The sequence below is a fragment of the Enoplosus armatus genome, chromosome 18, assembly GCF_043641665.1.
Source record: "Enoplosus armatus isolate fEnoArm2 chromosome 18, fEnoArm2.hap1, whole genome shotgun sequence".
NCBI classification, from domain to species: Eukaryota; Metazoa; Chordata; class Actinopteri; order Centrarchiformes; family Enoplosidae; genus Enoplosus; species Enoplosus armatus.
The window spans coordinates 1,153,209-1,177,172 of record NC_092197.1 but is presented as its reverse complement, the minus strand read 5'-3'; the positions used below and the strand labels follow the sequence as shown (position 1 = coordinate 1,177,172).

General features: G+C 47.1%; 1 protein-coding gene across 1 annotated transcript in view; it reads left to right on the top strand.

Moving 5' to 3' along the window:
- LOC139301080 (unconventional myosin-XVIIIb-like) overlaps positions 1–19,022 on the top strand; it is a 29,992-nt gene extending 10,970 nt beyond the window's left edge. The window contains exons 14-43 of the mRNA XM_070924361.1: positions 69–261; positions 810–890; positions 1,499–1,619; positions 1,763–1,910; positions 2,308–2,491; positions 2,581–2,731; positions 3,313–3,422; positions 3,517–3,582; positions 3,672–3,800; positions 4,267–4,410; positions 5,038–5,127; positions 5,204–5,323; positions 5,450–5,555; positions 6,538–6,662; positions 6,774–6,928; positions 7,743–7,866; positions 8,530–8,730; positions 8,843–8,953; positions 10,042–10,146; positions 10,671–10,832; positions 10,931–11,044; positions 11,859–11,975; positions 12,060–12,143; positions 12,339–12,476; positions 12,567–12,752; positions 16,240–16,373; positions 16,467–16,508; positions 17,300–17,467; positions 17,637–18,607; positions 18,935–19,022. Of these exons, the coding sequence (XP_070780462.1) occupies positions 69–261; positions 810–890; positions 1,499–1,619; positions 1,763–1,910; positions 2,308–2,491; positions 2,581–2,731; positions 3,313–3,422; positions 3,517–3,582; positions 3,672–3,800; positions 4,267–4,410; positions 5,038–5,127; positions 5,204–5,323; positions 5,450–5,555; positions 6,538–6,662; positions 6,774–6,928; positions 7,743–7,866; positions 8,530–8,730; positions 8,843–8,953; positions 10,042–10,146; positions 10,671–10,832; positions 10,931–11,044; positions 11,859–11,975; positions 12,060–12,143; positions 12,339–12,476; positions 12,567–12,752; positions 16,240–16,373; positions 16,467–16,508; positions 17,300–17,467; positions 17,637–18,597 (4,570 nt within the window). The 3' untranslated portion in view covers positions 18,598–18,607; positions 18,935–19,022. The remainder of the gene's footprint in view (positions 1–68; positions 262–809; positions 891–1,498; positions 1,620–1,762; positions 1,911–2,307; positions 2,492–2,580; positions 2,732–3,312; positions 3,423–3,516; positions 3,583–3,671; positions 3,801–4,266; positions 4,411–5,037; positions 5,128–5,203; positions 5,324–5,449; positions 5,556–6,537; positions 6,663–6,773; positions 6,929–7,742; positions 7,867–8,529; positions 8,731–8,842; positions 8,954–10,041; positions 10,147–10,670; positions 10,833–10,930; positions 11,045–11,858; positions 11,976–12,059; positions 12,144–12,338; positions 12,477–12,566; positions 12,753–16,239; positions 16,374–16,466; positions 16,509–17,299; positions 17,468–17,636; positions 18,608–18,934) is intronic.
- The last annotated feature ends 4,942 nt before the right edge of the window (positions 19,023–23,964 follow it).

The window sequence follows — 23,964 nt, the reverse complement described above, 5'->3', positions numbered from 1 at the left end:
ACATTTATGTTTGGAAAAGACATAAACGTCTCCGTCCACTCCCGTATAACACACCGCTCTGCTGGCAGGTCTCTGAGCAGCCAGCAGCTGACGTTAGCCTCTGTGATGGTGGTGGACACGCCGGGTCTGAGGAACCCGAGACACTCTGCGGAGGAGCGAGCGGCCAGCTGGTCTGAGCTCTGTCACAACTACCTGCAGGAGAGGCTGCTGCAGCACTACCACACACACACCTTCAGACACACACTGGAGAGATACGCACAGGTAACATGGAGTCTGCACGCCCACATTTACTGAACTGATTTATGGGTAAAATATTTGTTTTGTTGTGTGCTTTTTATTTCACGTTAGTCAGCTCTGCAGACAGAAACTGGGTATTAAAGTAAAATAAGGTACCTCGTAATGTAGGCTGCTGCCCCAGAGACAGTTACAACAGAGTCCCCGAGGAGACATTTTCACCACAAACCAGATACCACATATTCTGCTGCTGTTCAATCGTCTCCCTGATCTCACCAGACAACAGGAGTTTTATTAGGCTCTGGGTCTGACGGTCGGTCCACCACTTCGGTCCAGACTGAAATACTAGAAATTGTATTTTCCTAATATTACAGTTATGGATTAAAAATCTTCACCCCATCCTTCATTTATTTTCTGATGTTCAGCTGCTTTCAGTGTAGAAAATGAACCTTAACTCTTCTCAGACTTGACCAGGTCAACAACATTGTCAGCGCTGTATATTTGTAATGATCATAGAAGAAGAAGAATGGCGTGGTGTTGTGAGTACATGGCTCCACATGTGTTGTGTGTTACAGGAGAAGGTCCCAGTGGAGTCCGAGTGTCCAGAGAACAGTCCGGCTGAGGTGGTGGCTGCTATCGACCAGCCGCCTCCGCAGGTACACAGCTCACACTGACTTCACCTACAGCAAAGCAACAGGACACAAAAGCCTGGGATTGAGGATCACTGCGCAGCATCACCATCGTCACATCCTAACATCTTAGCATCACTCGGACCTTAATGGAGTTCCTCTTTGAGTGGTGCAGAAAGGGCTCGTTGTTTGCCCTCGGGTTTGCCTCTCAGGCTACATACAGTCTGCCCTAACCTACTGGTGGAGGTTGTTGGGCTGTAAGCAGCCTGAGAGGAGCACGTCCACTTTCTCTGCATGGTCATTCAATCTATATTTTTATTTTCAGTTAATAATCTCCTAAAAAGATGCCAGAATCAAAAATAAAGCCCAGTGCTCTTTGTAGTAACAATTGAAAATACAACAATATATACATTATATGTATATATATTTACTGCTTTGCTGTTTCCTCCTGAGAAGAAGAAGAATATGATGAAAATGTTTCCTTCCTTCTTTCTTCTTTTCACTCCATCCACCATCTGACAGAGCCAGAAGTTCTCAAAGCTTGAAAAACAACAAAAGCTCATTTTGCCCTTTTGTGGTAATTATATATTGTGTGTGTGCATTTGTGTGTGTGTGTGTGTGTGTGTGTGATTAAGGTCCGGGCGGCAGATGGAGACCCCAGAGGTCTGTTATGGGTTCTGGATGAGGAGATGGTGACACCAGCCTCCAGTGAGAACACCGCCCTGGAGAGAGTCTGCCAGTATTACAACAACACTGGTAAACACACACACACACACACACACACACACACACACACACACACACACCCTCCCAGTGTGTGTGGAGAGTGTGTGAACTCTTTAGAACGTACAGTTTATTAATTCAGTGTTGGATATTGTTGAATATGCATGTCCCTGCAGTGCGTCAGTGCGAGCAGCCGCTGCAGTGTGAGGTGAACCACCTGATGGGTTGTGACCCGGTCCGCTACGACCTGACTGGATGGTTTGGTCAGATCCAGAACAACCCGTCTGCTCTCAACGCCATCTGTGTGCTGCAAAACTCCACCATGTGAGTGTGTTTAAAGGCCCAGGAGGCTGGGGTCCCTCTCATGTGTGTAGAGCTGCACTATATGGCCAAAAGTATGTGGACAACCATGTCTGTATGCTTCTGTGTTCTTTTGATCCGGAAATCTTAATGATGCGGAAAACAGCTGAAGAAACTTAAAAACGTGATGATTCTCAGGCAAGTTCTGCATCTTTTTTACTCGATTTATGGACACATTCATAAATCTCTGTACAAACATACAGATCGAGAAGCGGTTTGAAAACCCCCGTAGAACTAATACACGTATCAGAGTACAACATCAGTTGTTTGTATGGTGAGACTCATTTATTTGCAGTATTGAATGCTTATATTAGTGAATGTTGACTGAAAACATGTCGTCTTCTCTCCTTGTCTTCCTCAGAGGGGTGGTGAAGGCCATGTTTAGCCCCAGAATCTCTCTGCCCCCTCTGTGTCGAGGTCTGGGGGGTCTGGAGGGAGGCAGCCAGCGCTCTCTGCAGAGGAACGGCACCATCAGGAAAACCTTCAGCGGAGGGATGGCAGCCATACGCAGACACTCCCAATGTATCGCAGTGAAACTACAGGCGGTCAGTAAACCAGTACACGTATTATCTCCTGAGAATACTTCCAAAGCATCACTGAATTCAGTCCCTCTGTCGCTGTCACCACCCTGCAGGATGCTCTAGTGAACCTGATTCGTCGAGCCAGGCCGGTGTTCCTGCAGTGTGTGAATTCAAAGACAGACGGCGGAAGTCCTGACGTCCCGGCTCTCAGAGTCCAGCTGCACTCAACGCAGATCCTGTCGGCCCTGCAGCTCCACCGCACAGGTCAGCACTTTAAAACTCACTTACCAGAGAAGAAGAATCAAAGAGCATGCAACCCACACAGGTTTATCCATTTAGGTCCGCGCTCCGTTTCTGCCTATTTTTATCTGGACTGGCACAGTGCTGCTGAGTAAACAGGAGCCACAGCACAGCAGCCTGAATTTAACAGATTATAGGATTAAAGTTATAGCAGAAGTGCTGTCCGGGAGCAGTTCTGGACTTAGTTCAACCAGAAACTTATTACATTATTGTCATTATTAGAGTGATACATCCGTAAATAGATAAATGATGTTTGTATATTGTGTATCTGCAGAAGCTATCCGAGTCATTAAGTCCTCTACAGTGTGTTGTGTGTGAATTAAGGTTGAATTCTGGGATTTGAGATCCTGGCATTTGCAGGGAGTTCTTGCCAATATCTGGTCCTGTTTCAAAACCAGCAGTAGAAGAAGTATGCAGATGTTTTATTTCAGTAAAAGTTAATTTGTTTAAACTTTGAATCTGCTGCTCTTTCTGCAGCGATATAAAGTTTCATCTCACTGAACAACCTTTTGGAAGTTGTGAATGTCTCTCTCTGCCTCTCTCAGGTTATCCCGAGCACATGACTCTGAGTGACTTCAGGTGTCACTTCCAGGCGTTGTCTCCTCCAATTATGAAACGTTACGCTTCGATGTTTGTCAGCCACGATGAGAGAAAGGTCAGAGGGCACATCACAGCAGCTCCGTCGTACAAACACTTGTCTCTGATCTTCAGCTCTGAGTAAATACGCTGTTTTCCTCTCTGGGTCTCAGGCGGTGGAGGAGCTGCTGGTTGACTTGGATCTGGACAAAAGGAGCATCGTCGTGGGCTCCGGCAGGGTGAGAACATCTTTGAACTCCTCTAATCAAACGTCAGATCGTGACACCAGCTGATGTGCCTCACGGATCTTCTTCCTGCTGCATCTCAGGTGTTCATGAAGCGAGGTGTGCTGCGCTACCTGGAGCAGCAGAGGGACCAGCAGGTCAGCGGCTGGTTGGTCAATCTACAGGCCGCCTGCACGGGACACCTGGCCCGCCAGAAGTATCGCAAACTCAAGGTCAGTGTCTCTCTGAACGCTTGTCTGATCTGTGTGCTGCAGACAAACTGCTGCAGCACAGTGAAGAGTGACAGGTGAGGCAGCACAGGTGAAGCTGTCATCCTGCCACAATGACATTTGTTGTTATCATGAGTAGTTTTGCAACCAACTACAACTAATCATTTTCTTTATCAGTAAATCTGCTGATTATATTCTCGATGAATAGCGCTTCTCAGAGCCGCAGGTGATGTCTTCAAAGTCCTTGTTTTGTCCAACCAACAGTCAAAAAAAATCGATAAAAAGCAGCATTTTTCTGTTTCATTCTGATCAATAACTGAAAAGGAAAACATTCTCAGTATTAGTAGGATTTTATTGGGATGGATTAGAAAATACAGTATTACAGGTAAATGCACAAAGTACCAGCTTTTCTCTTGTGTGTGTGTGTGTGTGTGTGTGTGTGTGTGTGTGTGTGTGTGTGTGTCTCCAGGTGCAGCAGATGGCGGTCAGGTGTCTGCAGAGGAACCTGCGGGCTCTGAGGGTCGTGTCCAAGTGGAGCTGGTGGAAACTTTTCTGCCGAGTGCGTCCTCAGCTCGACGTCAACATGGACAACGAAAGGCTCAGAGCTAAAGAGGTACACACACACACACACACACACACACACACACATTTATATACAGTCAGCTATTAAAACAATAGTTTGACATTTGGGGAAAATGCACTTATTTGCTTTATTGGCGAGAGTTAGATGAGAAGATACCACGTAGCTTAGCTTAGCATAAAGACTGGAAACGGGGGGAAACAGCTAGCCTGGCTCTGTCCAAAGGTAAGAAAATCCACCTAGCAGCAGCTCTAAAGCTCACTAGTTAACACATTTGATCTCCTTTGTTTAATCTGTACAAAAGCGTAAAAGCGACATGTCGTGTTTGACTGTATGACTGTTTCTTGGCCCAGCGCACTCACTTCCTGGAGTAGTATAGTAGTATACACTGTACACTCCACCGCTTTGTAGTGTTGTTGAAGATCTTAAATGATAAAGTGCCAGCTATCGTCGTGCATAACATCATCTGAACAGTGTCTGATATGATTTTTGACAACTGAAAACAACTCGGTGTGACGGGAGTTCAGTCAGGTCCAACCTCTGTGAGCAACAGGTGGACTGTTAGATGTGATGTAACAGACAGTTCATGAAACAAAGCTCTTCAGATGTGATTTAAAAGATGTTTCAGCCGCTGTGAGAAGCTCTTTTTCTTTCTGTCAGGATGAGATATCGGCTCTGAGACGACGCCTGGAGAAATCAGAGAAGGAGCGGAATGAGCTGAGGCAGACTGCAGACAGCCTGGAGACCAAGGTCTGTGCTGCTGCAACACACACACACACACACACACACACACACACTCTGCTCATGTTGTTGTGCATGTGTGTAGGTTACAGCCGTGACATCCGAGCTAAGCGACGAGCGTTTCCGTGGCGATGCGGTGGGTCAGGCTCTGGATGTGGAGAGGGCAGAGAGACTCCGACTCAGCAGGGAGAACAAAGACCTGCAGGTAGACACACTCAGGGGTTTGTTGTTGGAAAAGTAGTCTATTACTCAGTGGACGTGGGTCTCTGTCACATTCCTGACATTGTTGCGTCCTCTTTATTGTCCAACATCTCTTTCCTTTCAACATCAGGCTCGTCTAGACCAGTGTAAAGTCACCATGGAAACGCTGGAGAAGCAGCTGGAGGAGGAGAAGCAGAAAGCCCAGATGGCTGAGAGTCAGCGAGGAGCAGGGACAGGTAAAGACCAGGAGGCTCTGCTGGTCAACGGCGGCTATTAAGTGCTGAAAACACAAAAAGCAAAATCATTCATGTGTCCACTGTACTGATGCGGTTGCCAGGGGTGACATGGAAAGATGGAGTGGCTCAGCCAAAGAATAGACATTATGATTTGGTAAGAAGAATATGCTTCCTGAAAGAACATTTTCAGATTCTTATCCTAAATATCTCCTACTTTTTTGGAGCATTCAACAGTTTGTGCAAACTTATGAATTGCTTGTTTCGGCCTGATGAAAGCTACTGGCTCGTGAGGAGGAGCACGTTCCTGAGGTGTGATCATCAGCATAATCATCATCTGAATTCCTATATATATACATGTCATAAATCAGGAGACAAAAACAGGTTTTACTTGACACCGTGCTGAAACATATGACGGTAGAAATGTACCGTCAGTACCGTGATCTTTGGCGTCTTCAGAGGGCAGCTTGAACGCAGCACGACGCTCCTACCTTCATTAGCAGTTTGATTTTGATTTGCAAACTGAGGCAGAGCGACCACGGCAGCACCAGAGAACCGGGCTCCTGATCTGTCGAACTCTACCTGCTGTGGCTGTGACGTGCTATGCTAACAGTAGCCTAGTCGACAGGTGCATTTTACAAGAGTGAAAAAGAGGAAACTGTTGGAGCTGCTGGAGGTTCTGAACGCTTTTTACAAACATGATATTAAAGATATTTTCATTCTTTCACAACTATTAACACTTATGAAAGAATTCCAGGTTCACTTAGTTAAATAAAATCCAGTTCATAGCTTGTTTAACAGAACACGTGGGTGACGGGGCGGGGGGGGGGGGGGTTGGCTGTGGTGCTTCACTGGCAGTGTTGAGTGATAGCACAACAAAGAATAAGCTTTCACCAACAAAAGAAAAAGAGAGAAATGTCACCAGGTTTTAAGTGACCCTGCCTGTCACCCCTGACAAAGTCACATCCGCCCCCCCCCCTCGCAGACAGTGAGCTGGCCATGCAGCTGGAGTGCTGCCAGACGGAGGTTGAATTTGTCCGCAGACGACTCAAGCAGACGGAGGAAAAACTGGAGACAGAGAGACAGACCCGACAACAGCTCGATACCAAGGTGAGGCAGGACACTGTGACGTGCACGGCAGCTCTGATGGGAGATTAAATGTCTGGAGGTAACAACACTGTGTGTGTGTGTGTGTGTGTGTGTGTGTGTGTGTGTGTGTAGGTGGCGGCGCTGCAGGCCCAGCTGGAGCAGTCCAGGCGGAGTGTGACAGAACTGAAACGTCACTCTCGTCGCGTGACCTCTGACCTCCAGGACGCCCGAGTCCTCACCGACAGCCTGCAGAGCCGCATGCACGAGCTGGACCGCAAGCAGAGACGGTCGGTGTCCGCCTGTTTGTCTCCGTCTCCTTAAAATGATGAAATGTTGTCGTTACATCATCATCTATCTTTATATCAGTGAATGTCTGTCCAAGTACAAATAATGTGTTGTGATGCTGGACATCCTTAATATTAGTAATATTAGTCAGAAGGAGCGAGTTCATCATCTTCCTCTCATAAATATCTGGAAGTACAAACTGATATGAAATTGAAGTGGTCAGAAAATGTAATATATTATTTCTCCTCATGAAACTAAAGTCCTTCAAAGCTTTTAAATGTTCTCCATCAAATTCAGTTTTGTGCTGCTGTGTGTCGGCCAACAACAGAAACATGATAAATGAGTTTATTAAAATGGTTCTGTAATTAGTTTGACTCCAGATGTTTTCGAAAAGCTTTTGGAGGAAAGAACCAGGAGGAGAGTTCAAAATACACTTCAGCCTGAAGGTCGCTGCTGTTTCTAACAACGGTTAAAGTTTGTGTCCTCAGCTGTGAAACTTGTGTGACACTGGGTGCTTTTATGAATTCATTGAAGGTGTTAAAAGGTTTTGTTTCATTTATATTGCCTGTTTATTTGGTCCTGTTGTTACTGTATCAGGTATATTGTTTTTTATTTAGTGGCTAGACGGCCTCCTGTGCTACACTGATGTGCTGTAGTTACTGGACACTTTGCAGATTCAGGTTTTATAGAAAAACATACGATCAGTTAATGTCAGTATTTAAAGTCGTGTTTACTTTTGGCCTCAGCTCTGCAGTATTTCACCTGAACCGTCTGCCTGCTGTTCCTGTGTGTGTGTGTGTGTGTGTGTGTGTTCAGGTTCGACAGTGAGTTGACTCAGGCTCTGGAGGAAGCCGACAATGAGAGAGAACAAAAGGACAAAGCCGTTCATGAAAACACAGCTCTGGGGGCTGAGATTTACACCCTGCGCCGCAGCCTACAGGTGTGTTTGTATTTATCTGTTCGCTGTCAATGAACGTTTGTACAAAAGCATGAGGAGAGCCTGACTGAGAGGCAGCTGGGACCACGTTGAGACTCTAATACAGTTTCAGGGTTACAGTTGGTGATAATCCTGAAGGGGTCCTTACAGGCAGCTCTTTTCACATCGTAATTAGTTAGTTAAGTGATTAGATGTTAATAAAAACAATTGATCAGGCCAGCTGTAAGACATTTTTATGAAGTAAAACTAATTGTTAATTGAATCAATGTCAATTGCTCAATGAAATGCAGCTGTCAGGCTACACGCCCAGAACCTGTATAAACAAATATTCAAATATTAGATTAGAATAAAATAGTAAAATGAAATATGTATATCTACATATATACACACACACAAATGAACTAATTGCTCATTAATCGCCAGCTGCTGTTTGTGTAAAATGATTGTTGTAACGTGACAGTAGTTCAGTATAAAACAGACAAACACTCCTCTGGTGCTTCAGTTTCGTCTCCCCTGTGTCCAAACCTGCCAAGTCTCCTTGTGTAAGATGTTGTGAAGTGTTTAACCCGCCTGGCTCCAGACGCGCTGCAGTAACCAGAGGACAAATACACACTTTCTGAGTTGGAGGATGAACAAGATGTTGTATATTTGCATGGGCGTCTGCAGGAGAGCCAGTCAGAGGTGAGCCGTCTGCAGAAGCAGAAGGAGGAGTTGTGCGCTCAGATCCGCGACCTCAGCCTGCCCGTTGATCTCGCCTCGGATTCACTACCTGACCTCAAGAAGCAGCTTCGCCTCCTGGAGAGTCAGGCCAGCGAGAGAGCACAGGAAATCACAACGCTCGCTGCCAAAATACAGCAGCAGCAACAGGTGCTGACGAGGCACACCGACACCTTCAGATACATTTACTCTCTGCTGGCTTCTTCTTCTTCTTCTTCTTCTTCTTCTTCTTCTTCACCTTCATGTCACGTCTCTCTGATAGATCCACATGCGCTTTGAGATGGAGATGGAGAGGATGAAGCAGATCCATCAGAAAGAGTTGGAGGATAAAGAAGAGGAGTTAGAGGACGTACACAAGTCCTCTCAGAGACGGGTAGGTCAACACAATCCAATGATTCAGGACCACAAACCATCATTCATAACTGACGGCTGCACAGATTTATCAAATCATTCCCACTCGAAGTGTTTCTTCAGTGTTGTGAGGATCTGTTAGGATCTGTCTGATCTCAGCAGGTCCTGGTTAGATTACAGATGTCTCTGATGTCTCTGTAGCGTTTTAAACCAGAAATAATAAGAATATAAGAAGAAGATGAACTTTGGTCTCAGAGGAGAAATCCAATATTTGTTGCTGCCAAACTGGTTTGACTGAAGGTAAATGAAGGAAGGCAGTATGTGTACATACCATGCCACAATTCACTAAACATGTATATGTTTGGTTTTATTGTAAATATACATTATAATGAGGATAAGTGTTATAGAGCTTACAGGTGGATGCAGGGTGGAGGTGGTTTATGAGATGCTACGTGGAGCTGTTAGCTTTGCCCTAGCAGCAGTAGCAGGAAGTGAAAAAATATTTAAACTCTATGATGATATAACCTTTTAATTTCTGGTACATCTTGTCAGATAACATGCAGGACGCGGCAGGACAACAAGCATCATTTCACTCAGTTCCTACTGAAATGTGTCCACTGTAACGCGTTTTAATATGAAAACCTAAAACAGCCGGTGTGGTCTATGACATCATATTGTAATAACACAGCCGGCAGTAAACACGCTCGCAGGTTAGCTCACTAGCGGCAGTGCTAGTTCGGCTGCCCCTGCTGGTCACATGACTGTGTTGCAGGCCCCTCCGGAGCCTCCCGTCCCGTCGTCTATAATATGTCTGAGGTGTCTCTGAGTCTCCGACCTGCAGCGTCCTGAAGGTTTAAACCACCGAACTCTGCTTGATTTATTCAACAGAAGACAGTTTGGAGGCCTCTGTTATTTTGTGCTGTTTATTTTTTTATGCTCTCTCCCACAGATGATGATGTTTTTATGCTTATCATTATGCATCCTGCTGCAGGGGAGATTCCCTGTCAGGGACAATAAAGGCTGGTTCAGACTGCTCGTCCATCATTTTCACTGTGTGTGTGTGTGTGTGTGTGTGTGTGTGTGTGTGTGTGTGTGTGTGTGTGTGTGCAGCTGAGGCAGTTGGAGATGCAGTTGGAGCAGGAGTACGAGGAGAAACAGATGGTGATTCATGAGAAGCACGACTTGGAAGGACTCATAGCAACTCTGTGTGACCAGGTACACAACACACACACACACACACACACACTCACACTCACACACACACACACACTCACACTCACACACACACACACACACTCACACACACACGCACACACACTGAACTACTCTAATAAGAGCAGTCTCTTGTTGTGGAAACTGTATGTGTGTGAGAGAGTGTGTGTGTGTGTGTGTGTGTGTGTGTGTGTGTGTGTGACTGAAAGACTCTCTCACACCGTACATCTTTATTATTGAGGCTTAATGTTCTCCAGCTGATGAATGTATGTCATTCCTACATTACAGGCTCCACAGAACAAGCATATGCAGACAGGAGGCAGCAGCTAATTCGGCGCTCTGTCTCTGTCACTGTGAGGATGTAATTGGACTCCTGATAAGTGGCCAGGACCTGGTCTGTGGCCAAGCTGGCATTTAGCTCAAGTTCAAGTCTTTTCAAGGGTTTTAGAGTGAAGAGCGTGATTCGGGGTTCGTCTCTTGTAGAGGAGGGTTAATGGTTTGGTAAATAAAGGTGTCTGCTGTTGCAGGTGGGACACAGAGACTTCGATGTGGAGAAGAAGCTCAGGAGAGACCTGAAGAGGACTCACGCCCTGCTGGCCGACGCCCAGCTGCTTCTCTCCACCGTCGAGAACCCGGGCCAGAACCTTCCCAACGGCAGCAGAGAGCAGATAGAGCGGCTGCACTGCCAGGTACGCTCACCTTTACGCTCACCTTTACGCTCACCTGACGCCTCGCCGCCACCTTCCGCTCAGTATGAGATGCATTCACTCTCTGTGTCGCCAATTAGCTCGAGGAGAGCGAAGTGAGGCGGCTGGAGGCCGAGAGCATCCAGACGACTCTCTCCCAGGAGCTGGACAACTCTCAGATTGAGCTGGAAAATATCTGCAAACAGAAGAGTATGGTGAGTGATTGACAGGTGACAGATTCAACCTGAGACGGTGAGAAAGAAGCCAGGAGGGCTCACTGACAGGTTAGACAGTGATGTGGGGGTGGTTTTGGAGCAACACGGAGTATTCTGTTGGATGGTCAAACCCCCCCCCCACACACACACACACATTTCCAACCTTGAATTAGGGGGCCAACCTTTTCTGAGGTGCAGGGGTGAAAAAAGGAGGGTTTTTTCATGTGAACCACCGAGTGTAAAACTAGGATCATCTTGCCGGAGAGACGGCAAGACTCCCAGAGACGAAACATCTTCAAGACTCTAAAGCAAGTCCAGTTCAACCAGGAGAGCTCAGTGTTAGGAACCTCGAGTTCTGGATGTGAGGAGGTGGAGGAGGGTCGCAGCGATCTGACAGCTGACAGCAGCAGAATCTGATTGGTTTAACTGAAAGAGTGAACGCCCTCAGCCAGCTGATGAGAGCGACAAGCAGTGTGGAAATACATTTACTCAAGTACTGTACTTAAGTACAATTTTGAGGTACTTGTACTACCACTATCACTGTGCAAAGAGTACTTTTAGTCACCAAAACTCTCCTGCCGCCTCAGCTTTGACTGATTGTACATTATCTCCCCCACATGCAGAGGACCGGGGGAAGTTTTTTGAGGTAAAACCAGGAGAAAAAAAACTTTTTAAACTAGCTGCTGTTGACTAAACTTTATTTATCTGTGAGCACATGGCATTCATTGAAGATGATCTAGATCTCTGTATCAACACGTAGAAATTACGCCTTTGGGAGGATTCATCAGATAACCCACCTCACCTCTTTGTCCAGGTGGACGAGCAGTTGGCCCTGCTGCAGCACGAGAAGGTGGACCTGCTGAAGAGGCTCGAGGAGGACCAGGAAGACCTCAATGAACTCATGAAGAAGCACAAAGCGCTCATTGCTCAGGTACTGCTCGGACTGCTTCCGACTGTCAGGTTCTCTTTCTGGCTCTGTCAAACACTTAACACTCACACTCTTCCTCTCATTTAGTCCTCCAGTGACATCTCTCAGATCCGAGAGCTTCAGGCTGAACTAGAGGAGGTGAAGAAACAGAGACACTCTCTGCAGGAGGAGGTAACCTTCTGTTAGACACTAAGAGCTTAATGAACCAGACGTGCTGTTGAAACTGGCTGATATGAGATGCATTCTGGGTGATTTAACACATCTCAATACAACTGCAAGCTTCGGGTGGAGCTCTGATGTACTGGTGCATTAATTTGGCTCTCCAAATGTTTTTGGCTCACATCTCTCTCCACCCACGTCCTGCAGCTCCAGCAGTGTGTGTCGAGGGTGCAGTTCCTGGAGTCGTCCACTGTGGGGCGTAGCATTGTCAGTAAACAGGAGGCTCGAGTATGTGACCTGGAAAACAAACTGGAGTTTCAGAGAGGGCAAGTCAAGAGGTTTGAGGTAAGATAGCATTAGGTAACATCATTCTGTGTAATGTTTGATTCCCTGCAGGGCTTCATCTAAATCCTGTCCCACTTCTGTCATGTGCAGGTGCTGGTGTTGCGTTTAAGGGACAGCGTGGTTCGCCTGGGAGAGGAGCTGGAGCAGAGCGCCCAGGCCGAGGCCCGGGAGAGAGAGAACGCTCGCTACTACCAGCAACGTCTGCAGGACATGAGGCTGGAGATGGAGGACCTGATTCAGAGAGAGCAGGACAGCAGCCGCCGACGCATGGAGCTGGTAACAAAAGCCTCAAGCCGCCGCTGCACACTGCGACCACGAACGCACCACACCTGCTGTTTCTTAATGTTGTCACGCACATGTACACAAGTCCACACGCACATCGTCGTCGTCGTCGTGATTTAAGGAATTTATTGTCTACAGCCAACAAGGTCACGCTACAGCCTCGTCCCTCCCAGCAGCAGGATCAGAACCTGGGAGTCAGCAGGGGGGGCCTCCTCCTCTGGGTGCGACCCGTTAAAGGAATGGTTTGACATCAGCTGCAGCAGAGGGAGCAGCAGCAGTAAAACTAGTAGTAGCGCGTAAAAGAAAAGTTTGACATATGCTCATTCGCCTTCTTGCCGAGAGTCAGATGTTCAGATTGATTCCACTCACATGAGACGGACCGGGAGGGAAACATGGCCCTGACTCAGACCGGCCCCCCAGCGATACACCGCCGCCCACACTTAACGATAACTTCAGCGAAGTAGATGTAAAATAGACCAAGAGGAGCGTGTTGCTCTCAGGAGGAGCACATGTTGGCACAATAACAGCGAGACTCTCTGGAGGCACCTGACCAGCAAAGTAGATAAAACAGGAAGCAGTGTGTTGGTGAAAGAGTGCTGAGGAGGCAAACGTAGAATCAAATGAAATGAAATCTCTGCAGCAGCTCACTTCTCTCAGCAGTGGCCTCTGTAACCAGGTCACTGTCCTCCGGCTCAGTCTACATCTGCCCACTGCAGATACGCTAACCCGTCACCACTCATGCATAACAACGACTTCAACATTTGGAAAGTTTGCTGCAGCACGTCGACCTTTTTTTAATGTCCCGCCCCATCCAGGCTGTGATTGGTCGGTTCAACGGAAAGTGACGCTGCCGAGCGCATCGACTTTAGAACGTTAGATAAACAGCCAGCTAGCCAAACACAAAGCGTGCTCATGTCAACCAGGACGGTGGCCAGCAGCTGAACTGGTGTCACTGGGCTGCTCTCTCTGCTGCCAGTGAGGACTGACTGGACACAAATGAATCATTTGTTATTTTAAAACATTTGGCTGCATCAGCCTCAAGACTTCGACCTGTCCTCTCTCAGCGTTTCAGCTCCACCTTTTACGTTTTTTTCTCTTTTTGTGCAAATGCCAGCACAGAGATGGAGGGGGGGGGGCCAGGTAAACTGTCCGGGAGACAGCGGCTGACAGGTGTAGCACCCTCCCTCCTGCGTCAGCCACACGGCACTCCAGATGGCCGGCCCGACTATACTGTCGAGTAACAGCCAGCAGCCTGTTAGCTTAGCTTAGCATAAAGACTGGAGACAGGGGGAACAGCTAGCCCGGCTCTGTCCAAAGGAAAGCTCTAAAGCTCATTAATGGAGACATCATATCTTCAGTTAACTCTGCACATCACAGCTATTGTTTCCCCTCCATGTCTTTGTGTTTGTCTCATCTCTCAGGTCCTCGCGATCATATTCTCTCATGTCTTACCTTGTGTCACATTAGCAGATGAAAACCTTTGTGTTCCATCGCGAGACACAAATAGAAACCCCTTCACCCAGAACCTGTAGACGGACCCCCAGCGCTCCACCTGAGGCCGCTAAACATAAACCCTGATCGGCGTTACTCACATCCAAACTGCGAGACAACATTTTAAGTGATGCTGGCACTTAAAGAGCTCTGGCACGAAACACTTCCTCCAGGCTGCGATTGAAAGAACACCCCTCTTCCAAAACAGTCACATCTCCGCTGTCCTCCTGGACGAAAACAACAGCTGGTGAATTATCTGGAACATTAGAAAACATCACTTTCATTACTGCACAAGTTTGATCATCGCAGCACTGACAGCAGGAGGCAGGTTTCTACACATGAACACACCAGAACCTCCTGTAATGATCACATCCTCACATGTCTGATATTTATACAGAGATCATTAAGAGCCTGACGGAGCTGCTTGACTTTGACACGCAGACCAGAAAACTACTTTCATTATTATTAGTGTTAGATGTTGTAACGTGCTGGCTGTTCTTCTGTTAACTTGTTCCTGAAAAGCCCAAAACATCATTTCATATAACTGACTAACGTGTGCACATGTGTGTAAGTACGCAGATATACAAGCTATAATATATTAATATTTACACGCCGCCGCCGTACATGAAACATCAAAAATATAACGAGACGCCTTCCAGTTACTCCTCCACACAACCAAAAGAAAAGCACATTCATAACATTATAAAGATATCTCTGTATAGTTAAATATGTCAGGAGCAGCTGATCAAACGTGTTTCATGTGAACATCAGCTGTTTTTATCTGCAAAGTAAAAAAAGGAAATAGAACTAATTGAACTAATTGAACTAACTGAAAATCTGCTTAATATATCATGTAAAATATCTCAACTGGTGTTTGTATATAATACTTCTGATGTACATTTTATCTAAGTAATGGATGTGAAGACTTTGTGTAAAGCAGAATGAGTGATGAGTGCTGCACAAATAAACAGCATTATTAATAAACATCCAGGCGACTGTTCTCACGATGATGGATCATTAACGACAGTCAGTCAGCATTATAAGACCCAGCGTGAAGGAACAGGTTAACAAAATCTCTTTCTAAATAAACACTTGAGTATAATAAATATGTAATAAATACAAATGGATGGTCTTGAACACATTTCGACGTCACTTCTTCTCTGAGTTACAGACTCAGTCGTGTTCTTGTTCCTTTGTGACCTCTGAGCTGAAGAAAAGAAGCAGCTTCAATAATTATTCAGTTATTAGCACAAAGCAAGCAACACACACACACACACACACACACACACATACACACGGGTGCCCTTTAACAACCTCCTATACACACACACACACACACACACACACACACACACACACACACACACTCCTCCTCCTCCTCCACCGTTCTTCACGTCATCTCTCCCTCATCCTGCTTTCTCTCTCTGACTGTGATTAATCCTCATTGTCTCTTCAAGGTTATGGACACACACACACACACACACACACACACACACACATTCATACATGGTTATGTGTCTCTATGACAACCGCTGCACCCACACCCGTCTCCTCAAAGCCAACAAAGCCAATAACTTTGAAAGCCTAGAAGCTTGTGTGTGTGTGTGTGTGTGTGTGTGTGTGTGTGTGTGTGTGTGTTAAGGCATGTGTGACAGGATGCTACAGAGACAAAACAAAAAACCCCAAAACAGACGAATGAATGAATAAATCACAGTCTTCTCTCAGCGTCAGTGTGCGCATGTGACTCCTGTCAGTAAATAACAGCAGCACCGGGGGCAGCTGGCGGTCTGCAGGTGAGGGAGGACGTGCCATTGGACATTCAGGGTTTGACTGATGAGGTAATATGTGCTGGACTGAAGGTAATTGCTGTGGCGGATTGAGCCTCGGGGTCTTTGCAGGTTGTCGGGGGGGGGTGGAGGCGCACGGCCGGCCTGCTGAAGGTGAGCGTGTTTTTCGCGCCACCCTTTAATCTCACGACGTCTGTTTGCAGGAGATGCAGGTGGAGGAGCTCAGCGCCGTCCGACAGGCGCTTCAGGCCGACCTGGAGACGTCCATCCGCCGCATCGTCGACCTGCAGGCCGCCCTGGAGGAGGTGGAGTCGAGCGACGAGAGCGACTCTGAAAGGTAAAGGAGCTGAGCGAGCCGCCTCTCGTCTGCCTAAATGATCTCGTCCGTATGTGAAAACTCAACCTGTCACCGCTCTGCCCTTCACTCCAGTGTTCAAACTGCTGTGGAGTCCTTGACTCGAAAGAAAGACCTGTAAGAACCTCATGAGTGTGTGTGTGAGTGAGTCGGTAGAGACCTGAACACCAGGAGTCATCATTCGATATCTCATTGTAAAAACGCTGAATTCAACATGAAGAGAACCTGTTAAAGGATCATTCTTGTCTATAAGAACCAGTTCTGGAAACACTGAACTAACCTGAAGGAACCGATGAGATCTGAGAACAACCGTCTCCCCGTTCAGAGGAACTAAAGTTCCACCTGCCACCTTCCAAACATGCTCATTTGATGATACATTTGACGTTATCGAATACGAGCCAAGGAACCAGAATTATCCTTTCAGGTGACTGAAGTGAGAATGGCTGCATGCATGGCTACTAACAGTCCATGGGCCACTGCTGCACAAACAGTTCCTCCATGATAACTCGAAATCTTCAAATCTAAGGTGAACCATAATGTTTTTACTGTAGCTTCATTCCTACTTTCCCATGGGCCCATGAACGCATCCATGAGGACCAGTTGTCGAACCGATAGCTGCTCTGGTCTTGTTGCATCTTTGACTTTTGTGGCTCTGAGATGTTCAGTGTGAATCCAGAGCTTCTATCCAACGTTCAGCATATTTTCTACATGTGAACACATCTTTGACAGATGATCTGAAGTACGGCTGCAGGTCTAACTCTAACTGTAATCCTTTGTTGAGCTGCAGTCATAACGTGCTTGCGTGCTCGTTGCAGCTAACAGTGCATATTTAAGGATGGATGGAGGTGGGGGGGGGGGGCGTCCTCACTGGCTGTAGCATGGTGATGAGGTGTGATCTCGTCCTGCAGTGACTCGGTGTCCAGTGTCGGCTCCATCGGGACAGAGGATGTTGGGGAGGGGATTCGTCATTGGTTAGGAGTGCCCAGAGGAGGGTCCCGAGGTGGTGGCTCTCTCTATGGCGGCAGCCAAGGGGGGCGCCAGTCTGTCGCCGACACCATGAGCACCTACAGCTTCCGGTCAGTAAATTGAATATTTTGAAGTTTAGGTTCAGGACTGTTGGACATTTAATTGATTAATTGAGAAAATAATCAGCAGAATAAACGATGATGGAATGACGTTTGATGTATGACAGTCAGCCACGTGGGCCGCTCTGATGGATGAAATGCCTCTTCTATCCCTCTAAAGTTCTTGTGTGGATCCCGATGAGGAGGGCTCTGAGCCCGGAGGAGCGGGGACCAGAGGCCTCGGTCGAGCCCCGTCCTCCTCCGCTCTGTCCGAGCTGCTGGACGGTCTCCGTAAACGCAGAGCCGGCGGCGAGGCAGGAGAAGGGGCCGGCAGCGCCGTCTCCCTGCCGATTTATCAAACAACCGCGGCCTCGACTCTCAGACGAAGAGCCTCGGCCCTCTCTCTCGGCCCAGAAGACCTCCAGGAGCCCCGGCCCGGCCCCAGCATCCTCAAACCGTCCTCCCCGCTCCTGCCTCGCTCTGCCAGCGCTCGCTCCGTCGGCGACGTTCAGACCTCCGCTGCCGTCTCAGCAGCCGGAGCCAAACTGCCTCGCTTCAGCTCCAGTGATTCCCTGTCTGCGCTCCCCTCGCTGCCACGCCTCTCCTCCTTGGCGTCCTCCCTCGCCGCTCGCCATCAACCTCCCTCCCTGTCTATCCCAGAGGAGGATCCAGAGGAACCCCTGCGCTCCATGACGACCCCCATCCAGCGCTCCCCTCAGGCACTCAGGCGGTGCATGCTGGGGAGTCTTGTTACAGAGGACGGAGGTGAAGGCTCTCTGGGTTCAGAGCCCATGGTCTTCCAAAACCGCCGCCTGATCGGGGATAACGGCCGTGACGACGCAGCCTCTGACATCCTGCCGGCCATCCGGAGAGCCCAGTCCACCAGCAGCCTGGCCAGCTCCGTCAGAGGAGGCAGGAGGGCGCTGAGCGTCCACTTTGGAGAGCTGCCTCCTTCGAGCCGCAGCAGGAAGAGCTCTGAAACGGAGTCCTCCAGCTCAGGTGGATCAGGAGGAAGTTCTCAGGGCGGGGGGCCGAGACGCAGGTATGAAAGGCCGCAGGGAGAAAGACTGGAGGCGGAGGGCAGTGAGGGGGGAGACGTGGCTTCAGTCATGAAGAGATACCTGAAGAAGGAGACTGACTGAACCAGATCAGGTGAGATCTCAGCTGCGTCTTTCTTCTGAACACTGGGGGGCGCCACAGAGGACATGTTCAAAGTCTTCACATGGTGGCTTTCATTTAGTTTTTCTTGCATCAGATTGTTTGTAGATCAGGACCCCAGCAAGTCTAAGATGACAATAAATAAAACCTTAAGACTTGTGAACGCTCAGACACTGAAACCACTGAGAAAGCAGAACTTGTGCCTCCTGCTGAGAGTAGATTCAGTCTGTTGAAGTGTTTCATAAATTCAGGCCCAGACCTGCCGCTCTGTTCTGACCATCTTGTCTCTTTTTCTTCTCCTCCGTCGGCCTCCACATCCAGCTGTGAGCTGCACAGCTGCAGTCGAGGCTGAATGAAGCCCTTCAGAAGTCAACAGGGATGTTCTGTGACGCTGCCACCTGACAACAGCTGTATTTCAGATATGTTTGTACATGAATAAAGAAATGAAATGAACGTTTTGTTTGTATTCTTTAAGAGTGCGGAGCTCCGTGAAGGCGTCACTTTGGACTCTGGGTCATTGATCGATTCATGGAGAAAATAACCAGCTGATTCATCCACAGTGAAAATAGGGTCAGACTGCAGTCTGATACCATGTGAGTCCTATAAAATGCTGCTTTCAGGGTGATGCATCAGTTAATATAATCCAGTAATATATATATATAAATGACACTGACAGGGGCCACTTCCTGCATGGTGAGTACTTTTACTTTAAATACCTTTTACTGTACTTCTACTTAAGTAGAATGCAGGACTTTTACTTGTAGAGTATTTTTACATGGTTTTATTGCTACTTTCACTTAGCTACATGTTTTAATACTTCTTCCTCTGCTGGTATTTTAAGATTTATAGTTAGTCCACTTTTTTTAGCTGAACGCTGCTGTTGAGCTTTACAGTATCTTCACAGGTCTTCACACCTGGTCCAGCTGTCCTGCGTGATGCTGGACTCTCAGCAGCTGAGAGGGTTCTGAGGATACGATGACGGCAGTTTGGGGATTCAGATATCAGGAGGTCAATGAGCTGCTTACCCACAACAATTAAACTGTGCTGAGACGCTGGACGCACAAACAGAGACTTTACCTTGAGGTCAGATGATGTCTGGCAGACTGTGTTCCCTCGTGATGAAGCTAAAGCAAGCTTTATATCTGGAGGCTAAGGCCAAACTGTCAGAGCGTCATTGGATGTGTTTCCTTCTTCTTTATCTCCATCTGTTGCTCTGCATGAGCCGAGCCACAGTTCAGCTCGACGCAACATTTACTGGGAGTTAAAACCATCTGCAGCAGGCACAACCAGTCGGAGTGAAGCCGACGCACGTCTGCCCGGTCTGAAGGAGTCTGCATCGCAGCCAAAACCAAAAAAACAAATACCACTGAAGTGTTCCTGCTGCTCTTTACTGGACTCTCAGGTTCCTACTGGTTCACGATATGTAGTCTGTTACTTTAATTCTACGGATACGTTATCAGAGTTCTGCTGTCAGTGAAGCTCCTCCCCATTGAAAAGGACTTTATACAATTTAAAAAGTGTCTTCATGAAAATAAAAAAGACTGAAATAAAAGTGTGAACTTCATGTCACTGATCGCTGTTCGCACAGAAGACACTAATGGAGCCGTTATGGAGCTTAAGGTTAACCAGCAACCTGTCAGTCCGTCTCTCAGTCCTGTCTCACTTCCTGTCTGTGGCTCTCAGCTCTCAGCCCATTGGTTCCCACTGAAGACGTCAATCTTTAAAAACATATAGTTTCATGTTTAAAAGGCTCAGTCATTTCCTCCAACAGCTGCTCGCTGGAGTTTCTATCAAACTAACAGGAGGAAATAGTGCATTTGTCAGGGACTATTTTCAGCGGCGGATGAATCCACATTTGGACAGTGTCTGTGGACTATTAGAAACTCTAACTGCTGCTGTCTCCTCCTTCTCATTTATTTCAATAAAATCAGCTGTTATTTTACCTCATTTCACTTTCACATTAAACCTACTGATGACATCTCAAGGTGACATGAATGATAAGTGGAACATCAGATAATAAACTTGGATTACAGGTTTAATATTACGAAGGTTCGATGGAGCTTCCACACTCTCAGTCCTGAACTGTGATCACTGAATCGATGTCATCTCTGCAGGACTCTGCAGGACTCTGCAGGACTTGGAAGTTTGTGATTGATTCAGTCATTCAGACATCATCAATGTAGTTTTCACAAAGATGGAAGGAAGCGCTGAGTGATTCTGTTCATCTTTTTCTCCTCTTGTTTCGAGGAGAAAAGTGGAAGAAAGAGGAAACAGAGAGAAATCCTGCAGCGACATCAGGTGACACGACAGGTTTGGATTGGACGGATGATTTTGTGTTTGTCTGTTTTCTTGCTCTACAGATTGAGTTCCCTTCATGAACCCTGCTTTCAGACTCGGATAATCTCCTTTCATATGAATGTTTTCCCTTCTGATGCCTTCGAGGAACTTTGGATTATCCCCACTTTAACTGCACTGAACTCTGCGAGCTGTTTGAAGGCGTCGTAACAAACTTGTGGCCCACTTCAGCACCTCGGTGTGATGAAGTATGGCACACATTAGTGTTGGGTGATTGGCTCCGCGCTCCAGCCTCGACCTGATTATCTGAAGTGGCTCAGCTGAATTGCAGATCCCTTGACGATCTAATTTGAACGGTAACTTTTACAAGACGGCTGGAGTCCAGAGAGTCGCGCAGGGATTCATGTTGCTCAGATGAAGTCTCTCAGGTCAACCACGCAGGATCAAATGGCTGGTTCTCTATGAGGGAACACACAGAACGTACTGTGCATGTGCTGAACCGTCGCTGCAGGAACATTTATTTTGGTCCAGTTTCTCAGCGTCTCATCTTCCAGCTGAAACAGAAGACACAATCGCACTCCTCTCTTCTTCTCACCTTTATTGAAATTCTCCGTTTCATTTCTTACAGTGTGACTGGTCACGCTGCTCCGAGTTAAAGGTTAGATGACAAATGAGCCAGTGGACAAAAGACATCATTATAGTTCAGAGTTTAAACTTTCCAGTTGTGACATTATGAATCAAATGGTGTTATAATATATAATATAATAATAATATATAATAAAACTCTCCCTCTTCAATCATCAGTATAAAAGATAAACAACTGCGTTAGAAAATATCAGGTTCTTTGATGAAGAGTCGAAGCTACAAGAAGCTTGTTAACTACGTCTCCCAAGGTGCATTTTGGTGAGAAACATCCAATCACAGAGCTTAAAATTATATTTCTTAGAGGCACAGTAACTTCCTGGAGTCTCCACTGGTTGCCTGGCAACTGCTCAGAGTCAAGAAATCGTCCGTCATTTTCACACTTTGCTAGTTAGTGAGCTGTTGGTAGGCAGGCCAAGCTAGCTGTTTCCCCCTGTTTCCAGTCTTTGTGTTAAGCTAAGCTAACCGGCTGTAGCTTATCTGTAGCTTCATGTCCAGACACGATGCAGCTGCTTTCACAAGTAAACCGAACCTTTATGTGTAAAATCAGTGGAATTCCCCTTTAAAAAGAGTTATTTGTCTGATGTCTGTTTTCCTTTTAATCACATCAAGGTTCATCTTCATTCTTCTAATGACTTCATAAAGTCCGTGTTTTTAAAATGCTCTTGAAGTTGACCTGAAATTTAAACTCTCCATCTTTGTATAAACTAGAATGATTCTGCATCAGTTCGCATGTTGTCACACGTCTGTGGAAACAGACCCGAGCCTCTGAATGGGCGTTCACCTCCACGACGGTTGACTGACGTTTGCTTTGTCAGTCCTTTGTGTTGCTAGGAGACACACTGTTGATACCTACAGACGCTGATGCAAGATGTTTTTTTCCTTTTACAACAAGCCCCATATTAAGAGGCTGCCCTCACAGATACACACCCACCAAACTACGACAACAGTCAGTTGGGACTAAAAACTGTGTCTTCCTAGATGTAATCCCTCCGTCCGCCTCTGCAAGGCTGGGTAAGGTACTCCAGACTTCCTTCTCCTCAGCAACGTCCTCCAGCTCCTCCTGAGGGATCCAGAGGTGTTCCCAGGTCAGTGTGTCCAGGAGGGTCCTGGTCAGATGCCCGAACCGCCTCACCTGGTCTGTCTCTAAGGCTGAGTCCAGACTCCCTGCTGGGAAGACTCATTTCGGCTGTTTGTATCTGTGATCTCGAAGCTCGGGACCACAGGTGGGGGTCGGACCGTAGATCCAGTGGTAAATCGAGAGCTTTGCCTTCCGGCTCAGCTCCCTCTGAACCACAAGGGTCCGGTACAACGGCCAGATCCTCTGACTTATTAGCACAAAGATATTTTAACTTCAGTTCGACTTGTGCGGCTGAAGGAAGGCCGCGTTGACGCACTGCTCGTGTCTTTATCCTGAAGCTGACACGCCGGTTGTGAGTGTGATCTGTATTCCCTCCATGATGGATCTGTAGATATGGAACCCGGAGCGAAGCGGCCAGCTCCCGTCAGGATCTGAGAACAGCTGCACATTAGGTATGCCGCACGAGTCGGAGACCTTCTTCTGTGATTACATCTTTGCTGCCACGTTCTCACCGCTGTGTGCAGACCGAGCAGGAATTATGTATATTGAGCCTGATTGTCTTCACTTGTAATTGCTGTATGATTTACAGTAATCGCCCGGCGTCACAGAGCTCAGAGTCACTCTCACTTCCTGATGCGATCGACTCCTGCGATTGAACGTACTGTCGACGGCTAACGACTTCAAATAAATCCCGTTTATGTTCCCTGAGTCCTGTTAATGAAATTGATGAGGGAAGGCAAATAAAATTAAAACCAAGCAATTAATAATTGATCGCCTGCTATATGCCAGCTGATAGAGTCCACAGATCAGCGAGCTTCTGTTTGTGAGAGGCAAACGAATGTTGCAGCTCTCCGGTTGTGTGTTATCTGACTGCTGCAGGCCGCTGGAGCCAAATGCGGCTTGTTAGAGAATCTTAACAATAGAGGAGCTGAAGAGGATCTCCACTTTAGCAAATCTTCACCGCCTCGGGGCGTCTTACACTGAGAGCTGAACACACACTGCAACAGCCACAGTGTGTGTGTGTGTGTGTGTGTAGGGGGGGTAAATGCATTGTGTTTTCAACCTGGAGATAATATAGGAGGGTTGGTTCATTTTATGTCTGCCTCTAAAGTCCCAGACGAGCCGTGGAGGGAAGCTGAGCTCAGTGTGTAAATTTTCCTGCTCAGTGACCTAAAATATTGTCTCCAGCAGCTTCTGTGGACATTGTGTGGAAGACACTGTCGTCTCGGTGTGTAAGTAAGAGTGCACAATAGAAGGAGTGGGTGCTGTTGTTTGCCTTTTGTTGTTGTTGTCTGTTTTTGTTCCGTTTTCCTGCTCGTCAGCAATTACGCTT